The 16,369-nt window shown below is 36.9% G+C and overlaps 1 protein-coding gene across 4 annotated transcripts in view; it reads left to right on the forward strand.

Moving 5' to 3' along the window:
- Wapl (WAPL cohesin release factor) overlaps positions 1-16,369 on the forward strand; it is a 65,308-nt gene that overhangs the window by 15,024 nt on the left and 33,915 nt on the right. For 3 of the 4 annotated variants that reach the window (XM_048421205.3, XM_048421207.3, XM_048421208.3), the window contains exons 3-4: positions 844-1,887; positions 5,145-5,263. In XM_048421205.3, coding sequence (XP_048277162.3) covers positions 844-1,887; positions 5,145-5,263 — 1,163 coding nt within the window. The remainder of the gene's footprint in view (positions 1-843; positions 1,888-5,144; positions 5,264-16,369) is intronic. The other variant, XM_048421206.3, reaches the window with a different exon arrangement.

The following is a 16,369-nucleotide window of genomic DNA, read 5'->3' on the forward strand; positions in this document are numbered from 1 at the left end:
TATATATATATATATATATATATATATATGTTAGAGTTTATCAGAAATTTACTAAACAGAAACATCCTAATCATTCATTTGGGTACTCTGAAATAAAGAAGCCAAATGGTTCCCTGTTGAACACAAGAGGAAGTTGAAGCTCTCAGGAAAACTTGAGAAGATAGGACTTCTGCAGGAGGTCTGCTGGATCAGCTTAATCTTGGTGTCACTCCCCTAGACTCAGTTACCAGTGCTCTTTTCAGTTACCTTAGGCTTGACTTTGCTTATAATGACCTCCCAAAGTGCTACCAGCTTTTGTTTTTTAGCTTTTTTCTTTTTTTTAGGATTACTGATTGGTATTTCTGAATTGTAAGAAAACTATAGTTTATTGTCCCTAGTGAGGACAATAATATCTCTCTCTCTCTCTCTCTCTCTCTCTCTCTCTCTCTCTCTCTCTCTTTCTCTCCCTCTCCCTCTCCCTCTCCTTGAGACAGGGTTTCCTCAGTGTAGCATTGGCTTTCCTGGAATTCTGTAAACCAAGCTGACATTGAACTCCAAGATCTGCCTGCCTCTGCTTCCCAAGTGCTGGGATTAAAAGTTTGTGCCACCACCGCCTGGCCTTGATTCAGCTTCTTAATAATGCTAGAATTTCTTATGAATTTAGCATGACCGTTTTAAGTGCCTTGGGTGTTTTGGGACAGGCTAATATACTGACAGTAGGAGAGCAAATGTCATATGTGTAAACCTTTTTTTTTTTAACTATTTGAAATTGTTGCAGCTATTTCAAGATTATTCAGAGTGCTTTGTTAATTTGCATAACTGATGACATTTATGTTTTTAACGTGACATTTTTTATTTTTGTAGATAAAGTGGAGAATTTTAGTGAAGAACATGAAAAAAATAGTCACCATTTTCATAAAAATGCTGAAGATAGTACTAAGAAACCCAACACAGAAACAGCAGTGGCTTCTGAATATAAAGCTGATGAAATTAAGGAAACAAATGATACTTGGAATGTCCAGTCTGGGAAAAGGTCAGAGTCGCCGGCTGAAAGTTGCCCAGTCAAAGGATCTGTAAGAACTGGTTTATATGAGTGGGATAACGATTTTGAAGATAACAGATCAGAAGACTGTATTATGAATTTGGATAGTGATTCTCTTTTGGAGATGAAGGATGAGGATTTAAAAAACCGATTGGAAAATATAAATGAAGCCATTGAAGAAGATATTATACAAAGTGTTCTTAGGCCCAGCAACTGTAGGACGTACTGTAGGGCCAATAAAGCGAAATCCTCACAGGGAGCATCAAATTTCGATAAGCTAATGGATGGCACCAGTCAGGCTTTAGCCAAAGCAAACAGTGAATCAAGTAAAGATGGCCTGAATCAGGCAAAGAAAGGCGGTGTAAGTTGTGGGACCAGTTTTAGAGGAACAGTCGGACGGACTAGAGATTACACTGTTTTACATCCATCTTGCTTGTCAGTTTGTAATGTTACCATCCAGGATACAATGGAACGGAGTATGGATGAGTTCACGACATCCACTCCTGCAGACTTAGGAGAGGCTGGCCGGCTCAGGAAAAAGGCAGACATTGCGACTTCCAAGACCACTACTAGATTTCGACCTAGTAATACTAAATCCAAAAAGGATGTTAAGCTTGAATTTTTTGGTTTTGAAGATCATGATGAGACAGGAGGTGATGAAGGTGGCTCTGGAAGTTCTAATTACAAAATTAAATATTTTGGCTTTGACGATCTCAGTGAAAGTGAAGATGATGATGATGACGACTGTCAAATGGAAAGAAAGACAAACAAAAAAAGAACTAAAACAACTCCGTCACTTTCCCTGCAGCCTCCCCCTGAAAGCAGCGACAATTCCCAGGATAGTCAGCCTAGTACTAATAATGCAGGTAAGAACTGTAAGATGTGTATATAATAGGGTAATATGTATTTAATAGATGATTTCTTTTTAGGCTTTAATCAAAGTTTAATTCTTCCCTAGATTCCTAGTATTAGTTTGTTTATATTTATATATATATATATATAATTTTTTTTCAGTATATGTAGGTGTATGCCTACATGTGTGTATATGCATGTGAATGCAAATACCCTCTGAGACCAGAGAGACATAAGTATCCTAGAGCTGGAGTTAGGGATGTAAGCTGTGTGACCTTGGTGCCCAAAACCGAACTCAGATCCTTTGGAAGAGCTGCAAATTCTCTTACCACTGAGCCATCTCTCTAGCTTTAGTGTTATATTACACTTTAGTAGAAACTTCTTCTTAGAACCTGTACATTGCGTTATGCAAAGCTATAGTATTTTACATGTAAATTTTTAGATCTTAACTTATGGTAGACTGGGAGTCTTACATGTTTTACATCAGTGACTAGCATTTAAGGTTTTTGATTTCAGATTGGGTTCCAAACTAGGGCCTCACACATAATAGGCAAGTTCTCCCACTGAAATATAACCCTGGGCCTGCACCTGTAAATTTACGTGACAATTTTAAACTGCTCAGTCTTTGGGACAGAGATACCAAACATCTTGGTTTAGGTTTGAAAATCCAAATGTAGTGGAGACATAAGGATAGATTTTGGACATTTAGAACTGTACTGGTAACAGATGGTTTTAATAAGGGAAATACTCAAAAGAAATTAATTAAACCTTTTGTAAGTAGCACAAAACTAAAAAAAAAATTTTTTTTTGGAAACACTCTTAAATTGTGGTTTTATAAGATTGAGAAGTACGCTGGGCAGGTGACTCTCTGTGAGTTAGAGGCCAACCTGGTGTACAGAGTGAGTTCCAGGACAGCCAGGGCTACACAGGAATCTTGTCTGGGAAAAACAAAACAGAAGATTGAAAAGTAGTAGGTAAATATTCTCTTTTAATAATGAAAATTTTTCTCTTTAGATTGTAGGCCCAATGATAAGGTTCTCTAAGGAGTTGAATCTCTAGTGAGAGATAGATACAAATACACTAGGTAGCTCTGCTATAATTAAGCCTTTATTTGACAAGGGCTGTGTGTAGAGGATTCACTGTTTAGTGAGGAAGAACTTGTGAAAGCTACTGGTCCTTTCAGTCGAATAAATCTTTTCTATATTGCTTTAATTGTTTCAAAAAAGAATCTTTGTCCTGCTAAGTTTGTAATTGTGGTGAATTAGAATTTCCATTGTATTTGTGAGTTTAGATTCTTAAATACAGTATATCATATTTGACACTACCTGCTACTTAGCTTTTTTTCTGACCTAGAAATAGTTTGCTTGATTAGAATTACTATTTCTTTTGTTGGGGGTGATTTATACACTAGAGATAGCTCTACCACTGAGTTACACTCTCATCCCAGATGAGATTGATCCTTTGTTTTAAACTGGAATTAAAGCAGGAGCTTCTAGAGCCTCTTTACCCTCCAAAGAAGTATAGTCAACGTTTATCCAGTGTTGTCATCAGCCTCTGGAGAAGATCGCAGTTTGCAGCAGCTTTACTAGACACTTGAGATGGGGACATAATACTGTGCAGTACCTGCACTCATGTCCTGCTGCAGTTTATTTGACATTTAGGCTCAGTTATATAGGAAGTAATTTTTCTTATTTGCAGTTTAGAATCTGTTTTTACATCTTGGAATAATACAACTTTAATTCTGAAATGTGAAAAATAGGCTTACTTTGAGAAATGAAGTTGGCATTGAATGTTTTAAAACTAGAGACCACTTGGATGAGAAATACCAAGTTGCAATTGAATCTTGATATAATGTGTGAGCCAGTAATCATTTTTAAAAGTTGAGGTTGGAGTGGCTAGAGAGATAGCTCAGAGGTTAAGAACACTGACTGCCCTTCCTGAGGTCCTGAGTTCAATTCCCAGTAATCACATGGTGGCCCACAACCATCTATAATGAGATCTGGTGCTCTCTTCTGGCCTGCAGCTTACATGCAGACAGAATACTGTATATATGATTAATAAATAAATCTTTAAAAACGAAAGTTGAAGTGGAGAAATGTCTTCCCTTCTATGTTAGAAGAAAATGTTTATAACCTTTTAGGAAGTAATCTAATTCTTTAGTAGTTTTATGTGAAGACTCATAAGTTATTGAACTGCATTGTATTAGCCAGAAATCTTTGTTATTTTGTTTTCCTCCTGACTCAGCTCCCAAGTGCTGGGATTATAGGCCTGTTGCACCACACCCAGAGATTTTGCATTTTAAAATTTATTCCTTTCTGGGACCGGAGAGATGGCTTAATAGTTAAGTGTGTTTGTTGTTCTTGCAGAGGGCCTGGTTTCAATTCCCAGCACCCATTTTGTGGTTCACAGGGGAATCTGATGCCTTTTCATTTCTGCAGGCTCCCAGGCAAGCATGTGGTTCACATCCATGCATGTAGGCAAAACACTCAAATGCATAAAATTAATCTAAAAAATTTTAAAAGTGGTTATCTTTGTAGAAGTCAGCAGCCTCTTACTCAGCTTGAACAATGTCTTTGACTTTTGAGAGCCACACCAAAAGTTACTTATCTTGCATCAGAGCACTCTATACCCCCAACTATTACAAATGGGCATTGGAATTATTACAGTGGGTATTGAAAGCATGCAGCGTTGAGGGAAGACCACCTGGATTTGGATTCTGGCTCTGTTATATCCACCTAATTGGCTTCCAGCAAGTATTGTTTTAAGGCAACATAATTTCATGAACTTAAAATATAGAAAAATGTAAAACTTAGATAATATTTGATACTTATATGAGTTTGTATAAATTATATATCGAGCATCTGTATATATCATGCAGTTGTGATCTGTGAAGTTCAAATTTTATTTTGGAAAAAATTTTAAGCCAGGCATGGTGTTGCATGACTGTAATTTCAGTATTTGGGAATCTGAAGCAGGGATATTGCCATGAGTTTGAAGCCAGTTTGGGATGTAGAGTGAATTCCAGACCAGCCTACAAAGGACCATTCTTAGTAAAAGAAAATATCTGGCTTTTCTTTTAACACAAAATAAAACTAGAATACATGTGTAACAGGTAGGTTTTGAAGTAGAGGGTGGGGGTTACTTTTTCAACCATTATTCCTCTGAATCTTTCATTCACACCCCACCCCAAATATTACGTTTAAAAAATGGCCTTAAGTTTTCTGATAACTTGAAATACTGGAAAGCTAGCTAGTTTTGATTACCATTTCAGAAAACTTGGATTTTGCAGAGGACTTGCCTGGTGTGCCTGAGAGTGTGAAGAAGCCCATAAATAAACAAGGAGATAAATCCAAGGAAAATACCAGAAAGATTTTTAGTGGCCCCAAACGGGTAAGTAAAGCTCTGTTATTGGTGATTATTTTATTCATTTTTCATTAGTGGGCTCATGTCTTAGAGTTTCTGTTGCTATGAAGAGACACTATGACAAATTTAATTGGGGGCTAACTTACAGTTCAGGGGTTCAGTCAATTCTCATCATGGAGAGTCATGGTAGTGTATAGGCAGAAATGGTGCTGCTGAGGTAGCTGAGAGTTAATACATCTTGTGCAGGTAATAAGAAGTGGTCTGAGACACTGCACTTGTTTTGAACATATATGAGACCTCAAAACCCACCCGCACAGTGACACACTTTATCCAGCTGGGCCATACGTGCTCCAACAAAACCACACCTCCTAAAGCCTAAAGTGGTAGTGGCGCACGGAGACAGAGGCTGGTGGGTCTCTGAGTTTAAGGCCAGCCCTGGTCTATGAAGCAAGTTTCAGGACAGCCAGGACTACATACAAAGAAATGTTGTCGTGGCGCGGTGGGACGGGGGAGGGATCAGACAACACATCAGATTGAACATTTTAAAGTCAGGGATTCTTCTGTGAGCCTGTCTTTTTGAATCTCTTTCTCTTTTTTCCCCAGTTCTTACAGTCAGACGATTGTCCAGCTTTTTCAGTAACAGCAAACTATTTTGCATTCCATTTTATATTCTTAGTAGCAGTGTGCAGGCTGTATCAATTTCCCCCATTTACTAATTAGAAGCTTTTGTAGGCTAGGTGTGGTGGTGCTTGCCTTTAATCCCAGCAGCTGAGAGGCAGAGGCTGGCAAATCTTTGTGAATTTGAGGCCAGCCTGGTCTACATAATCTACATAGTGAGTTGAAGGCCAGCGAAGGATACATAGTGAGATCCTGTTTCAAAAAAATGTTACCATAATAGCTATGGAATAGTTATGCTTTAATCTTCATTTCTATAATGACTACTGAATTAGAAAACTCTCTGCATATGCTTATTAGTTTTGTGTGTGTGTGTGTATGTGTGTATCATGTATTTGTATGTTTTCATATGGGTGTGTATGCATGTACCTATGAATGCCTGAAGATTGTATTAGGTATCTTCTCTGTTGTTCCCTACCTTGTTTTATTTGAGATAGTATCTCACTCAACCTGGAGTTCTCAGATCCAGCTAAACTTCTGCTGGCCAGCAAGGCCCAGGAATCCTCCATTCTCTACTTTTCCAGTGTTAGGATTACGAGCATGTATTGCCTGTCAGCTTTTATGTAGGTGCTGGAATTGATCTTAGGTGGTTACACTCATATGGCTATTTCCCTAGCTGCACTTGTCTGTGTTTTGAGAAATGTCTAGTTGAGTCTTCCTTTTTTTAAATTGAGGGTTAATTTTTTTTAATGTTTAGTTGTAGTTTGGTAGATTTCTCAAAAAATTAAAAGTAGAACCACTGTATGACCTACTTGTCTCACTCCTGCACATACACAAAGTACTGCATATCCTGCTATGCAGATATTTGTATCCCATATTCTGTTTTATTTACTGTAGCAAAGGATTTGAAAGAAGCCTGGTTGTCCATCAAAAGATGAATGGATGTTTGGGGTGTATGTGTGTGTGTGTGTGTGTGTGTAAAGTGGAATACTATTCAGCTGTAAAGAAAAATGTAATAAAAATTTGCAGGAAAATGGATGGACTTAGATTAGAATGTGTAATATTAGCTGAGGTCATACAATCTCATGTAAATGTCTAATTCATATTCTGTTTTTATCAGAAGTTCTCAGAATGTCTTTTAATTCCCTTCCCCACACTTTCCAACTAGAGCCTTTTATCAACTTGGTTCTTAAGTATACCTTATTTAAATAGATTCTTATTTAAAATAATCCCTTTCACTTATTAGGTGACTGTGATATTTGTCTTTAGGGCTGTTCTATATTTAGAAGTTCTCTATAATCTCCTTGATATTTAATTTGCTTCACTATTGGCTTAGGAATCTGTAAATTAATAAATCTATATCCTGGATTAGATTTAGGTTAAACTTTTTTTTTCATTTTGCAAACCTTGCTTGATAATAATTGTGTTTGTTTGCATTTGAAGCTGTATATTTTCTGGTTATTCCACTTTTAATCTATCTTCAATTATACCTCCACCTACTTTTCCACAGTATGGGGGATTGAATCTAGGGCCCTGTATATGCATTCTTGGCCTTTAATATTGTTTAAACAACTAACAAAAGTTGGGATCATTAGCTTTGGTCAAAACAAAGACACATTTTTTTCCTTTTATAATTTAATTAGGTCTTTTCTGACATTTTGGGTTTTTTTTCAGGTTTTATTATTTTATTATTATTATTAAAAATTTTCACCTCTTCCAAACTTTTAAGATAGCAATTTCATGTTTCCCCCATACCTAGAGATGCAGTCATGTTTATCAAACCGTTGCAGCACAATAAGCCTATTGCACTAGCTTTATATTTTTTTGTTTTTTTATGTATTTAGTTATTTATTAAAAATTTCTACCTCCTCCCCGCCTCCCTTTTCCCTCCCTCTGACATTTTGTGAATATCTTATTCTGCATTGTATCTTTTAACTCGTTTGCATCTAGTATTGAACATTGTCTTAGTTACCGTTTATTGCTGTGAAGAGACACCTTGACTAAGACAATTTGCCGAAAGAAGTATTGAACTGGGAACTTGCTTACAGTTTCAAGAGTTAGTTCATTATCATTGTGGCTGGGAGGGTAGCAGCAGGTGGGCAGGAATGATGCTGTGGAAGCTAAGATCTCATATCTGATCCACAAGTTGCAGGCTTAAAAAAGGGGGAGGGAGAAGAGAGGGAGACACACACAAACTTGAATTTTCAAAGCTCACTCCAGTCATAACACCTTTTCTAAGGTCATACCTACTCCACAAGGCCATTTTTCCTAATTCTTCCTAAACTGTTTTCCTGGTAACTTACATGTCCAAGTGTATGAAACTGTTGATACCATTCTTAAACCATCACAAACCCTATCACCATCTTTTGTTACACTAACAGTTGCTGACTGGTGAAAATTTTCAAATTGTTTCATCTGCACTTAGTATAGTGTAATAGTCTCTCCTCATTGACACATTAAATAATTGTTACTTACTAGTATTGTTCATAGTAAAGTAAGTCATGCATGACACCACTTTTCTGACAAATCTAAAAGAAGCAAAATGTCAAGAAATAGGTAATGGTACAGAGGCAAAGGAGATAGAGATGTGGGTGTAAAGGGTACAGTGAAGTAGAATTAGTAAATCTTAAGTCAATATATAACAGAAATATAGTTAATATTGTTTATTAGAAATTTGCTAAATGAGTAGATTTTAGACCGTCTTAACCACACTGCAAAAAAATAATTATGGAAGGTTTGGATACATTAAATTTTTTTATCAAAACATTTTGTATTCCTTAAATATGTATAATAAATGTTTTAAAAAACTTGTTAAATATAATATGATAGGTTTTGACTTTTCTTCATATGCCCTAGTTATTTTAGATTTTACTATTGGGAACTGTTTCTAGCTCTTTTTTTCCTTTTATATAAACCCAACATCTTTGAGCATTTTGTTTTCTGCACAGTAAAGTGACTGAGATTCATTGTGTACTTTAAAGAATTAAACTAAATTAAGTTAAATAATTCATTTCTCTCATTTCTCTCAGGACTCTTAGTTTTTTTTCATACAGCATAAATACTTAGACTACCTAAGTGTTAACTATGTTCATTGCTGATAGGCACTGCCATTGGACAGCCAGGAAAATAATTTATAAGTTTATATGGATAACTTTACTTTAAATTTAGCATAACATAATTTAAAAATTATTTTTTATTATTATTAGTGGTTTGAGGGAGAGGCCACTTACATGCCATAGTGCTTGTATGGAGATCAGAAGGCAGACCTCTGGAATCAGTTCTGGAATCTGATCTCTGGAATCAGATGTGCATAGTAAATGTTTTTACCCACTGAGTCACTTTGGGAACCCTGATGTGACAGAATTTTGTATTTGGCTAGCTGTAGCATCCTGTGCACACATAATGACCATATTATACTGTTACTAATGATAATTACTGGGAACATTAAGTAGTGATTTTTAAACTTTGCAGTTCTTTTTGCCCTTAGTATTTTACTGAGGGTGACTGGTCAGAAACTGGGCGTGGCAGCACACACCTGTAATAATTAACACCTAGGGAGCCGAGACAGGAAACTTGTGGGGAGTTTGAAGCCAGCCAGGGCTACATAGCAGAGACCCTGTCTTGTCCCGCGCTACTGTCTCGCCAGCAAGAACGACGCAGGGCACGTAGGATCCTTCTGCAGAACAGCCTTTTAATGCATCTTGAGAGCGAGAGCATAAGCCGACATGGCGGAGACCCAGAGTGAGGCGAACCCAGCCCTTATATAGGAAACAGTCCCCGCCTCGGACGTGTCACTCTCAGATTGGTCAGCTGCCCATCATCCCAGATGACGCCTCGGGAGAGGCAGGGACTACAGCGTTGGAAATTTGCCAGCACATGCGCGTTATCCTGTTCACCGCGCAGTGGAACCGGATGTCAGCGCCATCTTGGAATGGCGAATGTGGTTGCGGTCCTCTACACTGTCTGAAATTTTTTTAAAAGCCAGGCAGAGTATCACAGGCCTTTAATTCCAGCAGAGACAGGCGAGTGGATCTCTGTTTGCTCAAGGCTAGTCAGTCTCCAAAGAGTCTCCAAAGGCCAGTTGGGACCATATAATTGGAATTTCCCTCCTCTCTCTCTTTATTTCTTTCTTATTTATATTTAATTTTTGATATTGTTTTTCTTTTGCAGTGTTAGTGATCTGACTCAAGGCTTCATACGTTTTAGGCAAGCACTCTACACTGCAACCTTGTGTTCAGTTTTTAAATTTAGCTTTAAATTTAATATTGAGAGATTTGCTTTGCTATTCACACAACTTAAAAAGTTAATAGTGTACATGCACTTGACCTGATTTTGGAGTAATTTATCTGCCCTAAAGTAAATCAGGTCATGAAAAACAAGTCGGTAGCAGACCTATTTGCGGCTGTATGGACACGGTATTATAGTGTCACAAAAATTAAGAAAATTACTGCTGATTTTTTTTTTTAAACTTAAGAAGCTATGGGATTGAAAGGTGTGTATTGTTGATGGAAGCCCTTAATCCCAGCACTTGGGAGGCAGAGGTAGGTGGATCTATGAGTTCAAGGCCAGTCTGGTCTACAAAGAGAAACCCTGTCTTGAAAAACCAAAAAAAAAAAAAGAAAGAAAGAAAGAAAGAGGGTATGGATTCATCACACTTGAAAGAAAACCTTGTCGTAACATAGTATTTCTAATATTTTATTCCCTGAAGAAATTTAAAGAAATACTTCCTCCTTTTGAATGAGTAATTAGGATTAATAGAAAACCAATTTTTTCAAGTAAATTTTATGTAGATTATCTTTCAGATACCCCTTCTAGAGAGAAGGGGGTGTGAGTGGATGTGGGAAATGTTCTCGGCAGTTGTAGAATGGCTTCAACTTGTATTTGTCTAGTGCTTCCTCCGATTCAGTTTAGTTGCCATGTTTTTGGTAGGAATGCTAGAGGAGATACTGTGTTCTCATTGCTTTGAAACCCTGTTAAGTACACAGAGCTATGAAACATGTAAAAATTGTGCACTCTTTTTGTTGTTAAAGACTATGGACTTAAACCTAATGCCTCGTACGGAGGACCTTGCACATCCCAGACAATCCTCCTTTACTTCTGACTTACATATCTCTACCTCTCATGTTGTGTTTTTACAAATGATTGCATATCTAGTTTTGTAGAACCTAGAGTTCATGCTGGTACTTTCACTTCTGGCCCAACACCAGGTTTATTCTGCCCTTCATGCTTATGTATTTTACTTCTCTTTGTTTACAGTGAGAAATCAGATTGTCATTATCTTTAGTATGCTTAATCATTTATTCAGTCCTAATATTTGTCAACAGTACACACAAGTCATCTCACCTTAGTGATACAGACATAAGCTAGCCAAGATTTTCCTTTTCTCCACCTTCTCATATTAGAAACATTAACTTTCTTTACAAAATGAACCATTTTTAGATACTTATTTTGTGTTTAAATATGCGTGCATGCATGTGTGTGTACCAATGTGTATGCCTGGTTCTCTAAGGTCAGTAGAGTTTGTCAGATTTCATATTGGAGTTATAGATGACTGTGAACCACCATGTGGTTGCTGGGAACCAAACCCAGGTCCTCTGCAAGTGCTCTCAACTGCTGACCCATCTTCTCCAGCCCCACATTAATTTTATTAAGTTCATCATTATTGCAGTTTTTGCCTTACCAGGAGTGTAGGAAGGACTTGTTATATTAGGATCGAGGGTTGCTTGGGAGGTTACATGCTACAGAAAAACAAGAAGGGTAAAGAAAACTGGTTAAAAAACTGGTTGAAGTAATGGCTTTGAAAAGTCATTTGCTGGACTTGAGAATTGGCATGGTGGTTAAGAGCAATCTTGCTCTTCCAGAGGACCCAGGTTTGATCTCCAGCACCCACATGATATAGTTCATAGCATTAGTTCAGCATCTGAAGCTCTCTTTTGACCTCTGCAGGCTCCAGACATGTATGTGATGTATATACATACATGGATGCAAAACACTCATACGCATGTTAAAAAAATAAACTAAAACAGAAAACAAAGAATCATTTGCTAGTTAGAAAAATAAAGGAGCTTTAGGAATTGAATTTGAACATAACTGTATTTAACCTTGGTTAGGTCTTATTGGTGATCATTGGAAATTCTGGTCCTTTTTGTTCATGAAATGTTAACCAGTTTCTGATTTCTGGCTACCATTTCCCCAACTCCCTTACTTGCAGCTGTCACAGAGATCATTTATTTCTTCTGCTTGCTATGCCCACTTTAAATTCAGCTCTTCCTTACTCCTGTCCGCTTTTAGGGCAGTGTTTTTATAATCAGCCAGAATCACCTTGTGCTTGGAAAGTTGCATTTTTTCCTGGGATGTTGAGGTCATCTTGTTTACAATTAAGACTGCTTCTGCATTTTTAAAACTATAATATAAGATCAGTTGTTTCAATTTTCAAATATTTCTACCACTACTTTTCAGTGTTTCTCTGTAGTTTAATACCAGGCCCATCTGGCCCTATCTTTGGTCTGACTTTCTAAGGAACATTTTGGACTTAAATTTTTCTTTCCTTCTGTCATTCAATATGACACTAGATAGTTAGCTTCTGGGCAATTGGATTAAAATTTACTTTTCATTATAAATCACAAGTACATATTAATTTATATTAGAAAATTGCAATTGTATGAGCCTGCAATTTTAGAGTTGTATATAGCTTTATATTTTATAGATTCTTTTTTGTTTGCTGAAATTAATTTATATAAGTTCTCAATTTAAAAACAGAATACTGTTAACTGAAGAGATTTTAAAGGACAACTCCTCCCACATCCCACCCAAGAACAAATGTTTCTTCACACAGTGCTGGTTTTAGCAGTTAGAACTCACTTTCTCAAAACAGCTTTTTTTTCTTTCCTTCCTTCTGTGTGTGTGTGTGTGTGTGTGTGTGTGTGTGTGTGTGTGTGTCCAGTGTATTTACTGAGTGTTGCTTTTGTCCTGTGTTTGGGATTTACCTACCATTTTAGGATTCAGACACGTAGGTGGTGGTGATTTCTAAAAACTAGAAACCTGAGATGTTAATGCATATGAAGCCTGAATTAAAGATAGACTGGAACTGGTGTGATGGTGGGAAATGCTTGCAGAGTATAAAGTTACAAGCCGTTCAGGTATGGAGGCACATGCCTTTAATCCCTGCACTCAAGAAGCAGAGTTATGAATTCGAGACTGGCCAGTCCATGGAATGAGTTTCAGGACTGCCAGGACTACACAGAGAAACCCTGTCAAAAAAAAAAAAAAAATTAAAAGTCATGGCCATCTATTTATAATTGGTAGCTTGACAATTCAGAGTAGTTTAATAAGAATCAAATTGGTTCTGGTTGACTCTTAAGAGTGGAAGAAGGTCAGTTCTTTTGGCTTTTCTTCCTTGTTTCTTTATTCAGTGTATGATCTCAGTGCTAGCTGATCAGGCATGCCAGACGAAATAAAAAGAATGTCTTTTAATGTTTGCTGGAATGTTTTTCCAGACTGAAATTTTAAATAGTTTTATCATTATCTTTCTCTTATAGAAATACCTTTTGAATATCAAACTAAGCATTCTTAGTTGTTGATCTATGTAAATAATGGAGTAAAAATATGTAAGTAATGAAGAAAAAATATTTTTTCTATATAAACCCCTTTTTCTTTAATGTTTTATTTTAAATGCTACTAAAGTACTACTACTCTTAGTTTTCCTTCATTCGGGTGCTGTTTTAGAAAAGTAAATGAGTGTTTTGCCTACAGGCATATAAAGGCATTTTTGTACATGCCTGGTACCTACAGAGGCCAAAGGAAGGCCTCTGGAATTGGAGTTATAGGTGGCTATGAACCACCATGTGGGTGCTCAGAATGGAATACAAGTCTTTTGAAATTGCAGCCAGTGACTTCAAATGCTGGGGCATCTCTCCAGCCCTAGTTCAAGTTTTTTTAAAATTAAAAAAAATGAGGCCTCTTCAGAGTGATGGCTCAGCAGTGAAGAACACTGGCTGCTCTTTCAGAAATTTTCTTTTGCAACACCCACATGGAAGCTCACAGCTACCTGCGACTCCAGTTCCATGACCCTCTTAGAGCTTCCAGGGTACCAGGTGCTGGCTGTTTGGTCCCTATGACATGTTTCTGTCTTTCTGGAGAAATTCCTCACTTTCTGAATAATACAGTTTCATCTTGCACTATCTGCTAAGGTCTGGTACTGGAAATTAGTTCAAGAGAACCCCCAGAGACTAAATTTTGTGCACTAGGTATGCTCTCATTAATTTTTGGCTCTTTTGACAGAGGTAGGAAACATGCTTATATACAATAACATATAGACACTCATGTAGATTCTTCATACACGTCTTGAGTTCACACAGATATCTTCAGTATCAACCTATCCCCACAATTTTTTCATGCCTTTTGTTGTCAGCGAGCATTAACACCTTGTAAAATAAATCATCTAGCATAAGCAATTTGTAACAACAGTTCTAAAAAAGCTATTTGCTTATTTTACTGCAGTAAATCCTTTAAGATACTCAGGGTTTGGGATTGAGGTGATTGCTCAATGGGTAAATACATTCTGGGCAACTATAAGGATGAGGTTTTAGATTCCCAGCACCCATGTTAAAAATATATTCATGGTAGTGCCTATAACCCTAGCATTGTGGAGTTAGGAGTTGGGTGGATCCCAGGAATTCATTTACCATCCAGTGTAGTCAATTGGTGAGTTCCAGGTTCATTCAAAGACCCTATCTCAAAATGTAACATTGGTTTGTATTCTCTGCAGGCTTGCAGACCCAGGCACAACACTGCACACAGACAAAAGTTGTTCAGAATTTGTTTACCTTGCCCACTAAGATCAAAGGTGTAAAGTTGATTGATATTTTCATGTATTTCTTGAGGTTAGTTTTGTCTGCTTGCCTCATGGTCACTTGGTATGTTTTTCCTCATTTATTTGAAATATGAGTAGGTTTCTTGGTTCTGGTTTTCTTTAGATTTTAGTCTTTTACCTGCACGCTCTTTCCATTCTTATTGAATGGTATATAGAACATTAACATTTTTCCAAAAGTAAAATAAATGTATACATATATACATACATATATATACACATATACATACACACACACATATAGTAAATTTAGTTACGAGTCACTGTAGTTGGTTGTTTTATTCTTTTGGCTTTTTGTGGGGGCCTGCTGCTGAACTCCCAAATAAATCATACACTGAGGCTTATTCTTATAAATGCCAGGCCTTTCTAGCCAGCTTTCCTTATCTTAAATTATTGTATCTACCTTTTGCCTCTGGGCTTTTACCTTCCTCTTCTATAATTCTTGCTTTCACTCTTACTCCGTGGGTGTCTGGCTCCTGATTCCTCCCTTCCTTGTTCTGTCTTGCTCTTTCCTTTCTTCCAGATTTCTCCTTCTGTTTAAACTCTCTGTCTGCCAGCCCTGCCTATCCTTTCTCTTGCTTTGCTCTTGGTGGTTCAGGTCTTTGTTAGACCATCAGGTGTTTTAGACAGGCAAAGAATCACAGCTTCACAAGAGTTAAACAAATGGAAAATAAACAAAAGCAACACACCTTAAATAATATTCTATAACATATCACTTCATTTGAGATTTGTCCGATCCTCCTCAACACTTGTAGGGAGCCTGCTTTTATTTCTGTTTTCCTTTTTATAAAAACAACCATGTGCTTTCTTACTAACTTTTTACTGAAAAATAAAATTTAGTTTTTGTTTGTTTTAAGCTTTTTTTTGTTTTTTGTTTGTTTGTTTTAAGAAAGGGTCTTACTGATTGTGTCCTAGGCTTAACTGAAACCTTGTGTATCCCCCAAACCCTCCTACCTCAATCTCTTGAGCTCACATTATAGACTCATGCTACCACATCCTGCTTATATGGGCTTTTTGTTTGTTTGTGGTGGTTTGTTTTAGAGACAGGGTCTTACTAGGTAGTCTTGTGTTTGCTATCTAGACCATACTGGTTTTGAGCTCATAGAGATCTCTAAGTAGAGGTTTCTCTCCCACCTGTCAGTTCTTGAATAACCAATCAGAGGCTTAATATTAATTACAAACTGTTTGACCTATTACCTCTGGCTTATTATTAACTAACTCTTATAACTTAAATTAACCTATTTTTATTATTCTATATCTTGCCACAAGACTCTGGCTTGTTTTCTTATATCTTGCTTCCCTGGCTGCTGCTGGCATCTCTATGACTCTGCCTCCTTTCTCCCTCTGTCTCTGCTTGGATTTCCTGCCTAGCTATATTCTACCTTGCCATTGGCCAAAGAAACTTCTTTACCAACCAACAGTGATAAAGCATTCACAGAATACAGAGAGTCATCCCACATCATCTCCCCTTTTCTGTCTAGTTAAAAAGAAAGGTTTTAACATGAACATAGTAAAATTATATATAACAAAACAGGTATCAAGCAAGAATCACAGTTATAATATTTTGTCTGTTTGTATTTGGCAAAATTAAAATAGTCTCATCTATCCTATCTTTGTGAGTCTAAAGTTTCATATCTAATTTATCTTTT

This window comes from Myodes glareolus, chromosome 5 (assembly GCF_982192425.1).
Source record: "Myodes glareolus chromosome 5, mMyoGla1.1, whole genome shotgun sequence".
Lineage (NCBI taxonomy): Eukaryota > Metazoa > Chordata > Mammalia > Rodentia > Cricetidae > Myodes > Myodes glareolus.